Raw genomic sequence first — 20,464 nt, 5'->3', positions numbered from 1 at the left:
GACTGAGAACTTGTCCAGGAGAATCCACTTGATTCTGGACCGTCGGCAGACAAAAAGAAGTCTGTCGCGGTTAAAAAGAAGAAAGCACAGCCATCTAGATGATTTTTTTTCATCCTCAAAGAACTCAACAGCAAGAGGATAAGGCACATGAAAAAGGAAAACATGGAACTCTTAAAAGTAAAAAAGCAGGAGTCCATTTTCATCCTCCTGCACAGTACAAGAGGTTGCAGGGGTTTCTTCTGCAATGGGAGTCCTCACTTAAAATGAGTACACTTTGGGTATTGTCTCCCACGAAGATATTTTGTAACATACATTCCAAAGAATCCAGCAAAATCTCTGGTAATGAACTCCCTGATCCAGGAAGTGATTCTGCAGAGAGTTGTTATACCAGTACCAAAGGAAAAAAGAACTGGGGTCCTACTCCAGCGTTTTTCTGGTGGGAAAACCTTTGGGAACGTTTTACATAATTCTCAATTTGAGGTCATAGAACAAATCTGTCCAATACAAAAAGTTTCAGATGGCAACTATTTTTTCAGTCAGAAATCTCCTGGTGCAAAGTTTCTACATGATATCGATAGACCTAAGGGATGCCTGACTACATTCCTATTGGCCCTCAATATTAGAAATTCCTGAGGCAAGCATTGATTTTGGTGGATCAGGGTCTGGATCTGCAGTACAGGGCTGTTTGTGTTCACAAAGATAATGGTGGAAGACCTGGCTCCTCTACGGCTGAAATGGATAGTAGTGATTCCTTATCTCAATGATCTTTTTTTCTTTGCAGCCTTTGAGGCAGGATTTAAGTCTAACTCAAAAACATTTGGAAGCTCTTGGTTGGATTTTGAATATTTAAAGTCGAATTTAATTCCTGCTCAGGAAGTTCCTTTTCTAGGCTATCTGATCAATTCTGTGGAACATAACATTTTTCTGCCAAGAGAGAAGGCAGAGTGGGCAGGCAATTGTGACTATGCTTCAGTCCAAATAGCACCAGTCTATCAGAAATCCGATCTGGGCTTTGGGATTCTAACCTCCTTCCATTCTAGCAATTCAGTGGGCAAAGCCACATTTTTGCCCACTTCAGTTTTTTCCTCTGCAAGTTTGCGGAAATCTTACGGTGGGCCTTTCATGGTCTTTTCCAGTCGAAAAGAGACTGACCACGGATGCAATCTTGGGATTGCAGTGTTTACTTGGAAGAGAAAATGATGCAGGGCTCCCGGACAAAGTCCCAAGCAGCAAGATCCTCTAATTCACAGGTGTAAAACTCCAGCTGTTGCCAAACTGCAAGTCCCATGAAGCATTTCAAGATTGACAGAAGCATGACTCCCAAAGGTAGAGGCATGATGGAACTTGTAGTGCTGCAACAGCTGGAGGGCCGCCAGTTTCACACCCCTGTTCTAATGGATAAGGCCATAGCAATAGCTTTTAACTCCTTTCAGTTTTCTTTCAGGACCTTCAGGGTCATCACATTCAGGTCCTCTTTGAGGATGCTACAGCCATGGCCTATAACAGACAAGGAGTCCATGCAGAGCATTACAAACTTTGGCACAGGAGATCCTTGTTTGGGTAGAGCGCCATTTGGCATCTTTATTGGCAGTCCATCTTAAGGGCACTTTGAATTTGGTCACCGACTTCCTGAGCAGGCGCCAGGTACAGAAAGCAGAGTGGACTTTTTTTCTATGATTATGGAAAGATGGGGATATCCTCAAGTGGAAAATCAAGAGAACATGAAGGCCTCTCTGTTTTATTCCCTGAACAGAGAAGACAGTTTCCTGTGGAGAGATGCTCTAGCACATCCCTGGGAGTTCCAGCTTTATACCTTTCCCCCTTTTCAATGGATCCCCCAGGTTCTAAGAATGCAATTCTTTCCCTCTGAATCTGTCACCTTCATAGCATCTTCTGGCCCATGAGAGCATGGTTCTCCATGCTGCTTCATCTGGCAATCAAGCCGTATTGGCCTCTTCCAGTCAGATAGACTTGCTGCTTCAAGAACCTTTGTTACCCAGAGGTAACCAAACTGAGCCTCACAGTCTGATTTCTGATGAGCCGCTTTTTTCAATAAAAGGGTTTGTTTGACTGCCTAGTCTCTGCTCTTCTGGCAAGTTGTGAGAAAGTGACAAGAGCCATTTATGGTCAAGTGTGGAGAGTATACAAATTGTGGTGTATTTTTTTAAATCCTCAGCTGGAAGACCTATCCTCTATTCTAGAATCTTTACAAGAGGTTGTAAACAAGGGTCTGGCAATCAGCACCCTCAAGGTGCAGGTAGCTGCTTTAGGTGTATTTTTGAAAAGTTCTATTTCTTTCAAACATTTGATTGTAAGATTTTTTTTTTAAGGCTGTAGCTCAGTCTGGACCTGTGCTAATTAGTCTTTCCAAAATGGGATATATCAATAGTACTGCAGGCTCTAACATAAGAACCCTTTGAACCGAGGATGCAGCATCTCTGAAATTCATTACTTTAAAGGCAGTTTTTCTGATAGCAGTTACTTCTGCACGCAGAATCAACAAACTCCATCCTCTGTCTATTAGGGAGCGTTTTTGTCTGTTTTCTCAGATAAGATTATTTTAAAAACTGATCCGGGATTTCTTCTTCTAAAAGTTGCTTCCGTTTATCACTGTTCTCAGGTCATTGTCATCCTGATTCAGTCAGGGGAGAAGGAAAAAAAATGTCCTTTCTTTGGATGTGAGAAGAGCAGTGTTACGTTACCTAGAGGTAACCAAGGATTTTAGGAGCTCAGACATCCTTTTTGCTCTGTATGCTGGCACCAAAAACGGCTTAAAGTCCTCAAAAGGGTCAATAGCTAGATGGCTAAGGATGGCTTCTACAGAAGCCTGTGTCCTGGTCCTACCCTTGGAGAGTCATGTCCAATCCAGTAGAGCTCTGGCAGCCACATGCCACTCCAGAACAAATCTGCAAAGCGACACCATGGTCAAGCCTATCCACAGTTCGCCACAATAGATTGACCCTTTTGTTAGTGAGGGATCAGGCCTTTGATAGAGAGGTCTTGCAAGATTTTGTCCCTCTGTACATTGGTAAGTTCTCGTTTATCCTCTCTGTCCTGTAAGATGCTTTGGGAAAATTCAAGTTCGACTTATCGGTAACTTATTTTCCAATAGTCTTTCAGAACAGCAACAATTGCCTTCCCTTATGCTGTATTATACTCTGTTGTGCTTATGTGTTTCAGCTTGGCTGGAGGTACTCTACTACAACTGAGGATTTTTGGGGGAGAAGCCTCCTTTTTAAGCTTTGGTGGTGAAGTGTTTCCTGTCTCTGGCGGTGCTGTCCTGAAAGATGTCTGGAAAAACAAATTAATGGAAAGTCTAACTTGAATTTTTATGCTGTTAAATGTTCAAAACGCTTGCAGAGAAAACTCAGAATACAATAGCCCAGCAGGGGGATTCTTCCATCTGTGCTGCATAGTGTCTGTCAGAAAAAACTTAGTCTTGCATGTTCAGCTTTAGAGCTTTAGAACCTATATCTTCTAATTATCAAGAAGATCAGGGGAAGATGGAATACATCTACAGTACAGCTGGACCAAAAAAAAAAAATAAAATCAGCAGCTATACCAGTAAAATGAACTATATGCTGCTACAGGCTCGGCTAAACAAAGAACAAATTAGTATATACAGTTTGAGGGCAGTGAATACAGTTGAATATGTAACTCATTTGTCTCTGCAAAGCACTAGTTATTTTGTGTTCAGCCTTCAAGGTTCAGTCCCCAGTTACTATATACACACAGATACCATCTGAAAGATTGCCTGAGACATTCTGCTCTATAAATATATACCTTGTTGAACTACCAGAGCCATCTTGTGAGCTTCCGAGATGTGATCCTTAAAAGCATTGAGGGGAAGTTTGTTTGGAATTGAAATCATGCTGCATATTTTTATCCCAGCTCCTGCTTTACTTCTGGAAATTATATCTTTAATATACTAGGTGTTGGAGGTGCCCTGGAAAATGATGATCCATCGAAAATGGTGATGGTTCTGGCTGCTACCAATTTCCCATGGGACATTGATGAGGCTTTACGAAGGAGATTAGAGAAAAGGATATACATACCTTTACCTACAGGTGAGTACAGAAAGCAGTAAATCATTTTGAACTACTCCTATCTCATTTGCATACGTAATGAATTATTAAAGTCCTTAAAAAACCAATGCTGTGTCAGATTACATCAAGACTTAAAGCCCAACTCCACCCAAAACCTAGAATGTGTTGGCATGTTATCTCATACAGATATATAGGGTATCACTTGGGAAAGTAAATGAGGTGTTAACGTGGTGTTAAACCCAAAAACCTTTATTATACTGCAGCTTACCAGTTTTAAGATGTGGTGGCTGCATTAGTTTTTTCTTTTTTTTAGGCTTTCTTTTCTTTCAACTAGTGTTCTGGGCAGGCAAACCATTTACCACTGTCAGGAGTGCATACAATGGCAAGCTTTTATTTATGTAAACCCTTTACCTCAAAAAGAAAATACTGTTGCTGTACCTGCTTAAAAAATGGTTAGTTGGAGTTTAGCTTCAATTTGTTAGTGCATCTAAATGTACACTCCCTTCCCCTTAAGAAATAACAATTCTGCTGTCTTGGTTGGCTCCTGCATCCAGAGTGGGGGCACTCTAATACAGGAGGTGCATTAATGGACACATGAGCAGGTGAAAACAAAGGGGAAAAAAGGCTAAAAAAAGGAAACAAATGCAGCTACCACATCTAAGGATTAGTAATCTGCAATATATTAAATGTTTGGTTTTGAGTTTACTACTGCTTTACGCACCCTGGGAATTACCCCAGGCAGAGTTTATTCTTTCTGGCATCAAGTACCATCTAGAGATGATTCTGAAGTTTGTTCCATAAACAAGAACGTTTTGGTAGCAGGACTTGGTGGTAGACCATATGTGTAAGAAAAATAAAACCGAGCGCCTTCCTTTAACAAATCGTCAGTAGAAATTAAATAAATTAAACCTTAACCTAATCCCAAAATTGTGAAAAATTTTCATAATATGTGTTAGCTGCCCCCAAAGTGTACACTCTAAAATTCAATAAGATACAAAAAAGATCTGGCGTACACATATACCAAAAAGTGCTATGTATCAATAACACAAACTAATAATATAATCACTAAATGAAAGTCCCACACCATATAGCGTGCAAACAAGTTTTCCCCTGGTGCTTCAAGAAAATCTTCATGCAATTTTTCTATATGCTCCACCACTTTGTGCCACTAATAATGCACTCACCGACCATCCATGACCCCTTAATTAAAAGAAGGTCATATGCGCTTGTTTGCCCAGGGCTTTAAATCCCGGTAAGTCTATTGATTTACATTACCTCTGGTTCCGGCGATTGGAACATACACTGGCTCTATAGTGCAGAACTGCGGTGATACATTATGGCTGCGTGTATTAGTGCCAAGATATTGGGAACTGGATCATGTGAGCACATACCTGTTTTCACATTGCTTTATTTTAATAAAACTACTACACTATGAGATTTATCTCGTTTGGTATATGATGATTTGTTGTTGAGGGATATGGTCATATTGGGATGATATCTGAAAATACAGAGGAGAAACCCACCAGGATTTAAAGCCCTGGGCAAACAAGCGCATATGACCTTCTTTTAATTAAGGGATCATGGATGGTTGATGAGTGCAATATTAGTGGCACAAGGTGGTGGAGCATATAAAAAAATTGCATGAAGATTTTTTTTTTTTTTTGCAGCATTTTTTTTGTTATTGATGTGACATAGCACTTTTCGGTAAATGTGTGCACCGGACCTTTTTTGTATCTTAAACCATATGTTTCATCGCCAATAGAGAAACCTAAATTTTCTTGCTTTTTTGTAACATATGCTGGCGGTGACTAGAGTAGGGAGTAACATAAGGAGATTAGGCCTGGACTGTGGGGATCATCACAATATTTTGGTTTAAAATTGTGTTTAGGATGAAGTTTCTTTTCTGAAGGTATGGGAAGAGTTTGAAGGCAGTTTGCATTTTTCCTGAAAGAATTGGAAGGGTTCTATTGCATCCATAGAGTAGAATTTAGTAATACGGAGGGGGTCTGGTGCTAAAATTTTTGCTCTCATTCTGGCATGCACAGCGATGTGTAAAACATGTATCGCAATCGTCATTTTCATGCATAGGCGCCCCAGCGTGTGCTTTTACATTTGTATGTGCGTACATATGTGGGGGTAGGGGCCTTGAAGAATTTTGGTTTGGGTTATATGCTTGGGTGTAACTTTAATTTTTATAAAAATAAAAAAGTGTTTTTTTTTACTTTTTTTTTATCACATTTTTTCCCAGCTTCGATGGCCAGGAATCGATCAACGGGGAACCGGAAGTGACGTCACATCACTTCCGGGCCAGGACAAGAAGGGGAGGGGGAGTGGATGTGTCCGCTCTCCTCCCTCCCCTATACCCACCGGCAGCCATTGACTGGCCCCAGGCCTGCAGATGGGCAAGCAGAGCCTGGAACATATAGCAGGCAGGGGGGCGGAGGTTGGCACTGTGGGCTGTGTGGAAGCAATTGTGCGGCGGTGCAGCCGCCCAAATGCTTCCACTTGACAGGTGAGCCTTGCTGCTTGCCCGCAGCAGGGCTAAAGGTGAACAAAAAATACCTGCCCGGCGCCTGGAACTACATGGCGATATGAATTGAGCATCCCTGAGTAATGTAATGTTAGATTGAATTGATCACCTGAAAGATTCCGGCGAATTGATGCCTAGAGTAAAAGAAGAGTTATTTTGATGAGACAAAAGCGTAAGGTGTAGTGATGGGAGGTTGCTGGAGTATTTAATGGAGTCCCAAACTCATTTGGAATGATCTGTAATAGGATTTATGTCTCCATTTTAGGAGAAGCCAAAAAATATTTATTTGAAGAGGTTCAATTTCCATTACCTCAATACTCCTCTAAAGGGGTTTCAAAAATGGTATAGCACTTTGTAAGCTGGCTGATTTTGTGCAACTAAATTTGTGCCACTTATTCTTCGAAGGTGTGAGATGTGAGTAAATGTTCCAAGTCTCACCTGGTTCCAAATAAATAATCTAACTTGGGTTTGTGGAATTACAAGAATGTAAGAAGGAACCTGTATTGGGAGCACTCCGAAAAAGTAAAAGCAATTGTAAAGTTCAATTCTTTTTTCCCCTAAAATAAAAAACATATTCTACTGACAAGCCCCGGACCTCTTTTTCTGGGGCCCTTGTTGGCTCCTCCCCTTCTGCATGTGCCAACATAGGAAGCTGCTTTCTATAATTGCACACGTGTGGGCTTACTCCTGAGCTGGGCTCTGGTTCCATTAGCACACACACACTGCCACTGTCAGTCACTGGGTTTGACTGACAGTGGCAGGGGCCAATGGCTCCCACTGCTCTCAGCCAAGCCTATGGGAGAGTGGCCTATGAGAGAAATTCTATTTACTCCTAGCAATAGGAAGTGGTTTCAATTTATTGAGCAAGGTTGGATAATTCAAGGACAATAGTTTACCATTTATTCCGGTCAGCTATATCCCCAAATACTGTAATTGATCAGTGGCCTTTTGAAACTCAAAGCTTTGTTGCAACAAATAAAAAGTCTCCCGATAGATGCATTTATTTAGCATCTTAGATTTGGGGTTATTGTCAGCTCAGAAAATTTGAGGATGGTGGAGAGAGTGGTGAGTAGTTAGGTAGTGAAATGATAGGATTGGTCCTGCAAAGGGACATAGCATATGTACATAGTCCTTGAATATTAATATTGGTCCTTATCAATTGGACCAGAGGCTCTATGCATTTGTAGAGCTCTGTGTTTCTATTTTTTTGTAAATTAAGATATGTAATCATAGTATCCCAGCTTAATTATTTTTCTATTACGTCTTCTTTCAGAACTGCTTACAAAATTCCCTCTGACTTTGGGTATTTAATTACCTTCGTCAGCAGGCATGCAGGATTTCGTTAGTGTTTGTTTCATATCTAAAATAACTTAATCGAGCCATTGTATCAAAAAATTCTTCAAAGACTATATCCCTTTCCTTCATCCAAGTTTCCATAGCTACTCAGTTTGCCCTTACCAACTCTCCCCACTCTTCCTAACTTAAGCTCCCACCACTTCCCAATATCTTTCAGATGATTTAAAATCATACCATCTACTCCACACTTCTCTCAATTTTTCCATTTTGTCCTCATCCATATGATATAACGCCTCCATCTTATATATGTATTTGACTCTCTTTATCCACTCCTTTATTTTTGGGGGCTTTTGAGCTAGCCAATATTTAGGGATAAGACTTTTGGCCGCACTAATTAGATGATATAATACACTATTTTTGTACTGTTTCACAGAAGTCTCTGTGTTATAAAATATACACACCCACGGGTCCCTCTGTACACTTTTGTCCCTGATATCTCCTATTTATTTTGAATTATTTCCTGCCAGAACTTCTGAATTTTAGGGCAATCCCACCATATGTGAGCCATTGTTCCCTTATTCCCACACCCTCTCCAACATAATGGTGAGACATCTAATCATTGTTTATATGCCACACTTGGTGTGATATACCATCTTGCTAAGCACTTATAATTCATTTTAACTGTATTCATGCTCATCACCTCGTGTGTTAATTCAAATATCCTATTTTTTTGTTTATCGTTCAATTTTGTTCCCAGCTCCTTTTCCCACATCTTTAGGTATGGGAGAGGATCAGAACCCTCCAGATCAGTAAGGATCTTATAAATCCTGGAGGTAACATGTTTCCGTATTATGGTTGAATGCAACATTTTTTCCAACAGACACATATCCTCCACCATCCTCAGAGGTTGTGATAGTGCTGCAACAAAATGTCCTAGTTGGTAGTACTGCCATTCATCTAATGTGAAAAATATATCTTTTTTTTTTTTTTTTCCTTTAAGTTTTGAAAAGTGTGCAATTTCCCCTTATCTACTATATCGTTCAAACGTTCATTTCTATCTTTGATCCACTATCCCAAAATATTGTCTTTCCCAGGTGGAAAATACTTAGTGTCCACCAGAGGAATCAATACTGAATTGTATTTCCAATCAATTTGCTTATGCAGTGCATCACACACTCTTAGTACCTTACGTGTCAACATGCTGGTGTTTTCACCCAAAATATGAAACTTGTGTGGTATCCAAATAATCTTCTCTAATTGTGCCTTACTTAGAACACCTTCCATAATTGCCCAACATTTCCCATGTGCGTTGTGTGTATAATCTACAATACGTGATGGCAATTCAGAAATAATAGTATTTCCTAAAATTAGGTAAATTTAGCCCCCCGTTCTTCTTTTTTTTTTTTTTTTTTTTTTTTTTTAACTCAATACTTCATATTTTACTCTTGGTTTTTTTATTAGTTCAAATAAACCTGAGTATCAGTTTCTTTAATGTCCCAAAGAAGGACCCTGGTATATGCACTGGGAGCATGTGAAATTTATATAAGATTTTTGGCACTATTATCAAATGTATGCGACCTATCCAGGATGCCCGTCCCCTTGAAAGTCTCCCCGACTCACCCTTTATTTCATTTGTTAATGGGACATAATTTACTTAGTATAAATTCTTCCTTGATGACATTAGTTTTATACCCAGATAGCTTAATTCCCTTTGCCTCCAGGAAAATGGGAACTCTTTTTGTATGGCTGCTTCTCTGTTTTTGGGAGACTAATACTCAAGATCTCTGACTTTGAGGAGTTTATCTTCATATTTGATAACTCTCCATATTCTTTTAATAGTCTCAATAAATTTGGCAGTGATAATCTGGGGTCCACCATATAGAACAACATGTCGTCTGTCTAGGCTGCTACCTTATATTCCACTTCACCTATCTTAATCCCTGTTACATCTACACTCTTTCTGACCATCGCCAATAAGGGTTCCAAAGATATTACAAATAACAGGGGAGATAATGGGCATCCCTGTCTTGTACCATTCTTCATTTTAAAAAACTGTGAAAGGGACCCGTTTTACCTTTACTGCAGCTGACGGTCAACTGTAATGCCCTTTTACCCATTTTAGAATTTTAGGCCCTAAACCCAACTCCTCTAACATATCCATCATAAAACCCAGTCTACCCTATCAAAAGCTTTTTCGGCATCATTCGACAAAATTATTGCTGGCAGCTTTTCTCTTTGCTTTTTGTAAAAGAAATGGCAATCTCAATCCATTGTCCCTCCCTTCTCTTCCTGGGATGAATCCCACCTGATCCAGATGTATCCATTCCGGCATCAGTTCTTTCATCCTAGTTGCTAATTCTTTCGCATATAACTTTGTATCAATATTTAATAATGATATAGGTCTATAGCTGGCACATTGTACGATTGTTATATATGCTTACAGTGATTCTTCTCTCATCTCCAGACCTTCTCCTAATGCGTTTATATAGGCACCTAATCAAGGGAAAAGTATATCTATAAATTTCTTATAGTAACCCACCGTATAACCATCAGGACCTGGACTCTTTCTTGCTGCTGTACTCTTCAATGGCAAAATAATTTTCTCCAGGGAGATGATTCTCTCTAGGACCTCAAACGTTTCTTCTGGGATTCTTGGTAGACCCACCTCCTTTAGATAGTTCTGCTTTTTTCCCTTCTTTTCTTCCTCCGTTTCTTTCCGATCCCCATTCTTTACATCATACAACCTACTATAATATTTTTGAAACGTATTAGCAATGTCAGTGGTGGAATATACCTCCTTTTTTCATTTTTCATTTTTTTCTATGTAATCCTTTGATTTCTTTTCCTTTAGTCTTTTTATTAGCAATTTCCCAAGTCGATTCCCCCACTGATACTGTTCCTTTGAGACCCTATTAAAGATCCTCCTTGTTTCCACTTCCATAAGATCTTTTAGTTTTTCTCTTTTAGTAGTTATCTTCTGAAGTATTTCTGAACTTAGTTTCTTTTTGTGTAACTGTTCTAAGTTATACAACTCCTCTGTCACCAACCTTAATTTTTTCTCCTGGTCTTTCTTTCTTTCCGCCCCCATCAAGATCAAAATTCCCCTGATATATACCTTCTGTGACTCCCATATTGTGGCCACAGATCCCTCCTCTGTCTCATTCAGTATAAAAAATTGCTCTAATTCCTTCCTTAACCCTTTCTCTAGATCCTGGTCTCTTATAAGCATCTCGTTCAATCTCCACTTGGTAATCTATTCTGCTCTCCTCCTACACGTAGTCTCATTTTGACAGGTGCATGATCTGACACAGACATAACCCCTATGTTAGACTTGACCAATGAATCCAATTGTCTGTGTTCGATCATTATGTAGTCCAATTGTGAGTACGAGCTGTGCGCTGGAGAGAAAAAGGTATAATCCTTTCTCTTGGATGTTTCATTCGCCACGTATCTATCAGTTGATATTGATGTAGTTCCTTTTTTAATTGTTTTAATTTTCTACCACCTTCTCTCTGCGCACTTGATGACATATCCATCCATGGGTCCAAACAAAAATTACAGTCTCCTGCCACAATCAGACTACCTTTTTTAAAGTCATTACATTTTTTCAACACACTCTCCATAAATACAACTGGTTCATTATTTGGGCAATGGATGTTCGCTAATGTATAGTCAACTCCTTGTAATTTTCCTCTCAGGAAAAGAAACCGACCCTTTGTGTCCACCAGTCTCTTTTCCAGCGTGAAAACCATATGTTTTGAGAACCCAATTGCTATTCCTTTGGCTCTTTTTGTTGGTGAATCGGCATAATACCAGGTTGAATAATACATTGAGTATAACTTAACATTTGTGTCATGTGATATACAGTGGGGCAAAAAAGTATTTAGTCAGCCACCAATTGTGCAAATTCTCCCACTTAAAAAGATGAGAGAGGCCTGTAATTGGCATCATAGGTAGACCTCAACTATGAGAGACAAAATGAGAAAAAAAATCCAGACAATCACATTGGCTGATTTGGAAAGAATTTATTTGCAAATTATGGTGGATAATATGTATTTGGTCAATATCAAAAGTTCATCTCAATACTTTGTTATATATCCTTTGTTGGCAATGACAGAGGTCAAACGTTTCCTGTAAGTCTTCACAAGGTTGGCACACACTGTTGCTGGTATGTTGGCCCATTTCTCCATGCAGATCTCCTCAAGAGCAGTGATGTTTTGGGGCTGTCGCTGGGCAACACGTACTTTCAACTCCCTCCAAAGGTTTTCTATGGGTTTGAGATCTGGAAACTGGCTAGGCCACTCCAGGACCTTGAAATGCTTCTTACGAAGCCACTCCTTCGTTGCCCGGGTGGTATGTTTGGGATCATTGCCATGTTGGAAGACCCAGCCACGTTTCATCTTCAATGCCCTTGCTGATGGAAGGAGGTTTGCACTCAAAATCTCACAATACATGGCCCCATTCATTCTGTCCTGTACATGGATCAGTCATCCTGGTCCCTTTGCGGAGAAACAGCCCCAAAGCATGATGTTGCCACCCCCATGCTTCACAGTAGGTATGGTGTTCTTTGGATGCAACTCGGCATTCTCTCTCCTCCAAACACGACGAGTTGTGTTTCTACCAAACAGTTCTATTTTGGTTTCATCTGACCATATGACATTCTCCCAATCCTCTTCTGGATCATCCAAATGCTCTCCAGCAAACTTCAGACGGGCCCGGACATGTACTGGCTTAAGCATTGGGACACGTCTGCCAATGCAGGATCTGAGTCCCTGGAGGCGTAGTGTGTTACTGATGGTAGCCTTTGTTACGTTGGTCCCAGCTCTCTGCAGGTCATTCACTAGGTCCCCCATGTGGTCATGGGATTTTTGCTCACTGTTCTTGTGATCATTTTGACCCCACGGGGTGAGATCTTGTGTGGAGCCCCAGATCGAGGGAGATTATCAGTGGTCTTGTATGTCTTCCATTTTCTAATTATTGCTCCCACAGTTGATTTGTACCCACCAAGCTGCTTGCCTATTGCAGATTCAGTCTTCCCAGCCTGGTGCAGGTCTACAATTATGTTTCTGGTGTCCTTCGACAGCTCTTTGGTCTTCACCATAGTGGAGTTTGGAGTGTGACTGTTTGAGGTTGTGGACAGGTGTCTTTTATACTGATAACAAGTTCAAACAGGTGCCATTGATACAGGTAATGAGTGCAGGACAGAGGAGCCTCTTAAAGAAGAAGGTACAGGTCTGTGAGAGCCAGAAATCTTGCTTGTTTGTAGGTGACCAAATACTTATTTTCCACCATAATTTGCAAATAAATTCTTTCCAAATCAGCTAACGTGATTGTCTGGATTTTTTTTCTCATTTTGTCTCTCATAGTTGAGGTCTACCTATGATGCCAATTACAGGCCTCTCTCATCTTTTTAAGTGGGAGAACTTGCACAATTGGTGGCTGACTAAATACTTTTTTGCCCCACTGTATGTGTCTCTTGTAAAAACACTACACCCGTAGAATATTGGTGGATTTCCTTAAGTATTTTATGTAATTTAGTAGGGGAGTTTAGTCCTTTCACGTTATATGTTACAAAATTGATCAAACTCATTTCTGAAGCTAAGTCACTTTTCAACTATACTTCCCTTCAAAAGAATACAGACCTAGATAATGTACAGTAGAACAAGGACTGTCCATCCCCCCCTCCCCTCCCTCCTCTCCTCTCCCCCTCCAACCTCTCCCCTCCCCTCCCTCCTCTCCCCTCCCCTCCCTCCTCTCCTCTCCCCTCCCTCCTCTCCTCTCCCCTCTCCTCTCCTCCCCTCCCCTCCCCTCCTCTCCTCTCCTCTCCTCTCCCCTCCCTTCCCTCCTCCTCCTCCCCTTCCCTCCTCCTCCTCCCCTCCCCTCTTTCCTCCTCCCCTCCCCTCTTTCCTCCTCCCCTCCCCTCTCTTCTCCTCCCCTCCCCTCTCTTCTCCCCTCCCTCCCCCTCTCCCCTCCCTCCCCTCCCTCCCTCCCCCCTCTGTCCACCCACCCACCCTTTCTTTTCCCCATATTACTTTTACAAAACCCCTAGCCTAAATTTTGCACTAGAATCTGTTGTGGAATGTTCCCACTAGCGATTCCTATACCGGGGTGAAGCTCTAAACACACACTTCCACTCCGCCCCCCCCTCTCGCAGCATAGGGGATCTAGAGTTTGGTAGTGCATTTAGCCTCCAGACAACCCACCATTACCTTCTCATCCTCTACCTAATTCCTACTGCCTATCTAGCCCTCCGATTTTCTCAGTACGTGGAAACTACCACCCCAATGTGGGGAAAAAAGACCCTCCTGACCACCCCACAATGTCCATTTTCTGTAAGTCTAATTTTCCACAAAAGTCACTTAATTCTTCTGGGAATCTCAGTCTGGCTGATTTCTCATCTTTCCACCCAATCAGACAGGCCGGGAAACCCCAGTTATATAGTTTTTTTTTTTTCTCATTTGTTCCAGCAACGGTTTCAAGGATCTTCTCCTGGCTAACGTCTCAGTTGCAATGTCAGCGAATATTTGCAGCTTTGTCTCTCCATATTTTATTTCTGTGGTCTCCTTGAGTTTTTTCCATATTTTTTCTCTATCCTCGTAGTGATGGAGTCAAACAATCACATCTCTGGGCGAGTCTGCTGACACTCCTTGCGGCCGCCTTATCCTGTGTACTCTCTCCATTTTTAAATGCTCTGTTACGGGTCTGCCTATCAATGGATTAAGCACTCTCTTTATTTTAATCTTCCCCTTGGGACTCTCCTGGTAAACCGCGAATCCTTAAATTCTTTCTTTTTTCTCTGTTCTCTTGAGCTTCTAATTTGAATGTGAGCTTGCTCTGTTCTCTTTGCTTCTGTTTAACCTGCGTCTCTAGTTTAGTAATCAAAATCGCCTGTATCTCCATTTTTCCCTCGACTTCTTCCACTTGTGTCAACATTCAGCCCAGATCATTATGTATTGCTACCATTTCATTTTTCACAGACTTCTCCAATTTTGCCATATCAAATTTTGTAGGTATTTGTGACATAGCTCCCTGTTGTTTCAAAATACTTTGGTCTGTTACACTATCCACATTTATCAGCTCGTTGATCTCGTTCGCTTCTTGTGTCCCGAGTGACTTTCTGGATTGATCTCCCACCCCTTTTTTGGTTCTCACCTGTTCTTTGTGTGGGGTTAAATTCTCTGGGCTTTTCTCCTGTACTAGTATTCGCATCTCCTTGAGGGGTTTTTACCCCCCCAGCTGATCTGCCCTTTATCTCTTTAGACTTTGCAGCTGAATTTGCTATTAGTGCACAACTGCAGTATTATCCACCCCCAGGAAAGATCCATTTTTTTTTTTTTTCCTCTGGTGACTTTAACATCATCTATTATGTAACTTTGGGAGCAGGACTGATCTAACCAGTTCCGCCAGCCGCTGAAAATCACTGAGAACCCCAGCAAATGTAGTCCTCCGTCCCCCCAATGCTCTGAAGTGCTTTAGGCTGCAGCAATTACATCGAATACATCACAAGATTAAGTGTCCCACCGTTACCCACGGCAACTCACCAACACTGCCTGTGCCGACCGATTAAAATCTTTACATCCCACTGCATATTCAGTCCCAACCGTTGCCTTCGAACCCGGTTCCAGATAAGATCATATGCATCAGTGGGGGGTCTCTGTAAATCGAGCAAGCTGGGGTGTCTCAGGATCTCCCAAGAGTGCTGTCTCAATCTAGAGTGGATCACCTTTAGTGTACCACCTCCTCTTCATCCATGAAGCCTCACCGCTCTCCTGGACCTTTTGGGACGGCTTGTCACATTCAAAATTGCCGCCACGGTCACATGGACTGCCACATGGGCAGTCATATTAGTGATCACAGGGACTCTCTCACCGTCCCCTTCTCCTCCGAAGCCACCGCCTCCTTCTCCCAGGGATCCAGTGCACCTCACTGGCCCTCTGCCTTCCCCAGTGGCACAAGTCCATCCTCCGCCACCAGGACCACCTGGTCCCAGATCTACCGCAGCTTCCAACACTGCTCCCAACCCGGCCCCAAGTAAGACAGGACTCTGGTCAGTCTATTCAGGGCAGATTGGCAACAGGGCTGCACACATGGATGGCGGGCACCTGGAGCTCATGCTGCTCACTTCGCCATGCTCAGGCCCCTACTCTCACTGTCGTGAAAATGCCTGCATCATTGTGTGGCAGCAGCATTTCTTTGTGAATGAAATCATTTGTTTGTTTAGGCCAACTTGGCCTAAACAAACTACGTAAAGCAATGCAAAACCTGGAGTTAAGATTTAAGATAGTTTCAGCCATTCACAGCAACCAGGATAACATTCTTCCTTTCCGTTGTCTGATTCCAGTTCATCAGGAGATTCTCTCCATTGTCTTGATGTGGTTTAGGTTGTGATACTTTATCTTTTAGCTACTGCTTCCTTAAAGTGATACTAAGGGCTTAAATTAAAAGGGTTTTGCGCAGAGCAGCCCAGATCCTCCTCTTCTTGGGTCCCTGCTTGCACCCTGACCTCCTCCCCCTTACCAAGTGCCCCCATAGCAATCCACTTGCTATGGGGACATTTGTGTGTGCTCGATCCAGAGCCCTGCTCTGTGAGTCGATAAGACACACAGAACTGGGCTCGGCCCCACTTCTGCTTCCTCCTCACTGGCTGTGATTGACAGCAACACGAGCCAATAGCTCCCACAATGTATCTGAGCCAATGAGGAGGCAGAGGGCCAGGAAAGCGGCTACTCTTGTGCACATCAAAAATAGGAAAAAATCCCCCTGCGCTAAACAGATAATGTATGAATAAATGAATTTACCAAGCAGCTAACGTGTATTTGATATATATTTATTGGGAGTCTCAGCACTAGTCACTTTTGATCAAAGGTTATCCCATTATTTTGGACTCACTAGGTCAGTTTGTTTATTTATCCCAAATTGGGATTGGGTGTTTTTGCACTGTATTGTGGGTCCAGTTTTGTGACCAGTTATATATGCACTTAGTCACTTGTTGTTTCACGTTATATAGATCCCTGAAGGATCCATCACTTATTTATGTATGTTGTTACACAGTTAATATTTATGTTAATGTACATGAGAATTCATATAGTTTATTTTTTGTACCATTTCCTATGGACATTTCTATAGTTGGTAATGCTGCCATCCAGTGGTCTTATTTGGTAATGCATTTGTTTTATATTGCCTCCCTGAGATCTATGACACAATTCCTTTGTATATGAAGCTCCTCCCTTCTTCTTGAGTTCAGCACTTCCTGTGTCATGGAGGCAGCTAACAGACCACATGTAACAGGCACACATGTATTCTGCATAGTACGCTACAGAAAGTATCATCTTTTGACCGTATAATACTGGAAACCATTCATTCTGCTGTATCCTGTTTCACATGTACAGAATAAAGCAACTTCTGGATGAACACAGTATTGGTGAGTTCAGCTATCTGATAATGATTGTCCACAGTGATTATATCTGCTTATACAGGCTAGGCAGAGAGGTCTCACAAGGGATAAATCGCTATCACAACAATCTGAGTCAGAATATTATGCTTCTATATGTTTTTTATTGATTATATTTATTTACTATTTCACTTATGGTAGTGCTACACCAATATTATTGTTTACAATTTCTTGTGCACATCGCTGGATCGAGATCAGACTCGGGTAAGTATTGGGTGGCTGCGGGGGGAGATGCGTATCTAAGATTTTTTACCTTCTTGCATAGAATTCATGAGGTTAAAAAATCTCCAGGCTTTACAACCACTTTAAGAAAGATTGACTCTTTCTTTTGTTATTGCGAATGATAAACCTTAAGGATGAAACAACTTTTTATTCCACCAGCTGTCTGTGGTTCCAATCTCATGGTTTTAAGGATAGGGTTCCACCATTTCCAGTCAGAGCACATTTCACTAGACCTAGGAATGCTTTTTTTGGCACTTTGACATCAGGTTACTGTTTTCCAAATGTGCAAGGCTTAATGCAAGTCTTCTGTTCACATGTTTTCTAAGTTTTACCAGGTGATTGTTCAGGCTGTATCTGATGCCAGCTTTGGATATAAGGTTTTTTAGGTGACTACCTGAGCTGGAGGTAGTCCCTAGGTCTGTTGTTTTTAGTGGGCCTGTTAGTGTTTTGTTTGCTGTTCCTTTCCCCTCAGTTGGACTGCTTTTGGATGTCCCAACAGTTAAAGAATAAGTTCACCTTTGGTAAGATGTTACACGTTCCACCCATATTTAGGGTGTTACATGTTACTAATGCAGCACTCCACTCACCCCCTGATCCCCCATTGTGGCAGCGGGCAGGTGATCCTCTCCCCACACCCGCTGTCACAATTTAAAAACAGTGCGGCAGTGCAGGGCTTTGTCCAGACAGCCGTGTCTTTCTCTGGCACAGATCTGTGAACTTATTTATTTTTAACGTGAACTTAGCCTTTAAGGACTTCCACCTGCCCTATTGGTTGAAAGCATGCACACCACGTTTGGTGCACTTCCTGCTGACTTCTGCTGTGGAGACACAATGAAGGAACATAGTCAGCACCTGGGTTATAGTGGTTCCTGGATATGTAAAACTCCTCTTCCTCCACATCCATTACATAATCCATGACCCTCACTTTAGCAATGGTGGACTAAGGGAGCTGGGATAAAAGGCCCGACTGACATTCCCTCTGTCAATGTATCAAAGGGAATGTAAAACACCACTCAGAGTGATAGATGCTCTCTTGTTCCAGAACAATGTTCTATGATGACTCCTCTCCCCTCTGATTCTAGCTCCCTCCCTGTCAGGCACATGTAATATGGCCTATCTGACAAAAGCAGATTTTTTTTCTGCCACTATGTCTGAATTTTGATGCCTTTTAGCATTCCTATAACATTCGGATTCCAAATTTACCAAGCAGATACATTTTAAGGCTCCATGCACACTAGCATTTTTTATAAGTTCAAGAAACGCCAGGAAAAAAACGCTGGTTTGAAAATTGCTAATCGTGTTTTTGCTCTGGCTTGTATTAGCGTTTTAGAAGCATTTAGGAGTGTTTTATTTGCGTTTTTACAGTACATGAAGAAAAAATATGCCTGGAAAGAGCTTTTAGGAGTGTTGAGTGTTTGTTTCTGCCAGGAAAACACTCCCAAAAACTTTACAAAAAGCTCCTTTTTGTCCTCAAGATCTACACCTGCAAGACTGATGTTGCGTTAAGTCCCTACCTGCCAACGGAGTTGGAGTCCGTCTTGGTTCAGCCTCTCCCAGGCGCAGTCCTGCATCTCATGTTGCTAAATGCACCAACAAGCAGTTTTCCTTTCACCTGTGACCAGCGTATGTGCACGATCCGATACGGGGTTTGTGGCTGTTTCCAGTCTCATGGCTGACTATGGCAACCATGCATACACTGTGAAGAGGGCCTCTTGTGGCGACCATCTTTGTTAAGGCATGTCCAGGCTCACATGGGTGCAAGGAGTTTAGGATCTTGGCAGGCCTCCCCATCAGACTTAAGGCAGCCTGCAGAACAACCTAAAAAGGCCAGCTTTACCAGACAAAGAGAATCTCTGCAGTCGCCAACCCAAATCTGCTGTTCACCAAGTGATTATATCAGACGAGGATGTCCTCCCCTACACTCCGAGCGGCTGTGCCATTGCGGCCAGCGGATGTCGGACAGTGAGGGAGACCAGACCAGACCTTAAAGGGACCTCCAGGTTTCTGAGATTGATTTCTCTAAATGCGCAGATTGATTGCGCATCTGGTGAGTGCGCAGTCTTTATAATTTGGACCACATCACCACCTTATTAAATTAGACCACCAGATATTGAAGATCATCATGATCTCCTATGCACCTTATTTTGGACTTTATGTTGATTATCATTTCAAGCACTTTATACACCATTGGTCACTACATAGTGACAGAATGGATCACTATTCAGTCACTTTATTTAATTGTCAGCACCTTATCACTGAAGTCACTTACATATCCGTGTGCTATATTTTATGTTTTATATATGCAAGTAAGTTTGATGAGAATGGCACTTTTTTATGATACCACTTAGTCACTTTATTATCATTAGCACTTTGTTATTCATCATCTATGGTTTTATGATCTTATTGGTTCTTTCATTTATCCTGAATATATATTTATATGGTTATTTTCAGCGCTACACCCTGTTATATATTTACAAAAATATTTTTTTTTTCTGTTCCTAGAAGCTGACGCTCGAAAAACTCTTCTAACATAAACTAGTATGCATGGACACATAGGATAACACTAATAGCTTCTAGGAGCAGGAAAAAGTCTCATAATAGCTTCTAGGAGCTTAGCTGTGCATGGAGCCTAAATCGGAAAAGACTAGAGGTGCTTACTCATATCTTCATAAGGAGCCTCGAAACCCTGTACACAGTAATATGCAAGTTCCAACTCTTCCTACACATGTTCAGAGCTAGCCAGTCTGCCCCAATACCTCTCTTTGGCCCATCAGTTTTGATTTATTTTTATCCATTTTCTTTGTTGGAACAAAGTATTTTATCTTAACATGTTTCAGCTATCTGTAAATTTAAAATGTTTACGATTGCGCCGTTTGGCCTTCAGTAGCTTTCATTTTGAGAGGATCTGACTGCTTAAAA

At 41.6% G+C, this 20,464-nt stretch overlaps 1 protein-coding gene across 1 annotated transcript in view; it reads left to right on the top strand.

The window, feature by feature from the left end:
* KATNAL1 (katanin catalytic subunit A1 like 1) overlaps window positions 1-20,464 on the top strand; it is a 174,534-nt gene that overhangs the window by 126,425 nt on the left and 27,645 nt on the right. The window contains exon 9 of the mRNA XM_089656145.1: window positions 3,933-4,067. Within this exon, the coding sequence (XP_089512271.1) occupies window positions 3,933-4,067 (135 nt within the window). The remainder of the gene's footprint in view (window positions 1-3,932; window positions 4,068-20,464) is intronic.

Source organism: Staurois parvus, unplaced genomic scaffold (genome assembly GCF_062004578.1).
Source record: "Staurois parvus isolate SC_StPar_1 unplaced genomic scaffold, SC_StPar_1.0 ptg000891l, whole genome shotgun sequence".
NCBI classification, from domain to species: domain Eukaryota; kingdom Metazoa; phylum Chordata; class Amphibia; order Anura; family Ranidae; genus Staurois; species Staurois parvus.
Note: the sequence above shows the minus strand (reverse complement) of the source record. Positions and strands in the feature narration are given on the sequence as shown.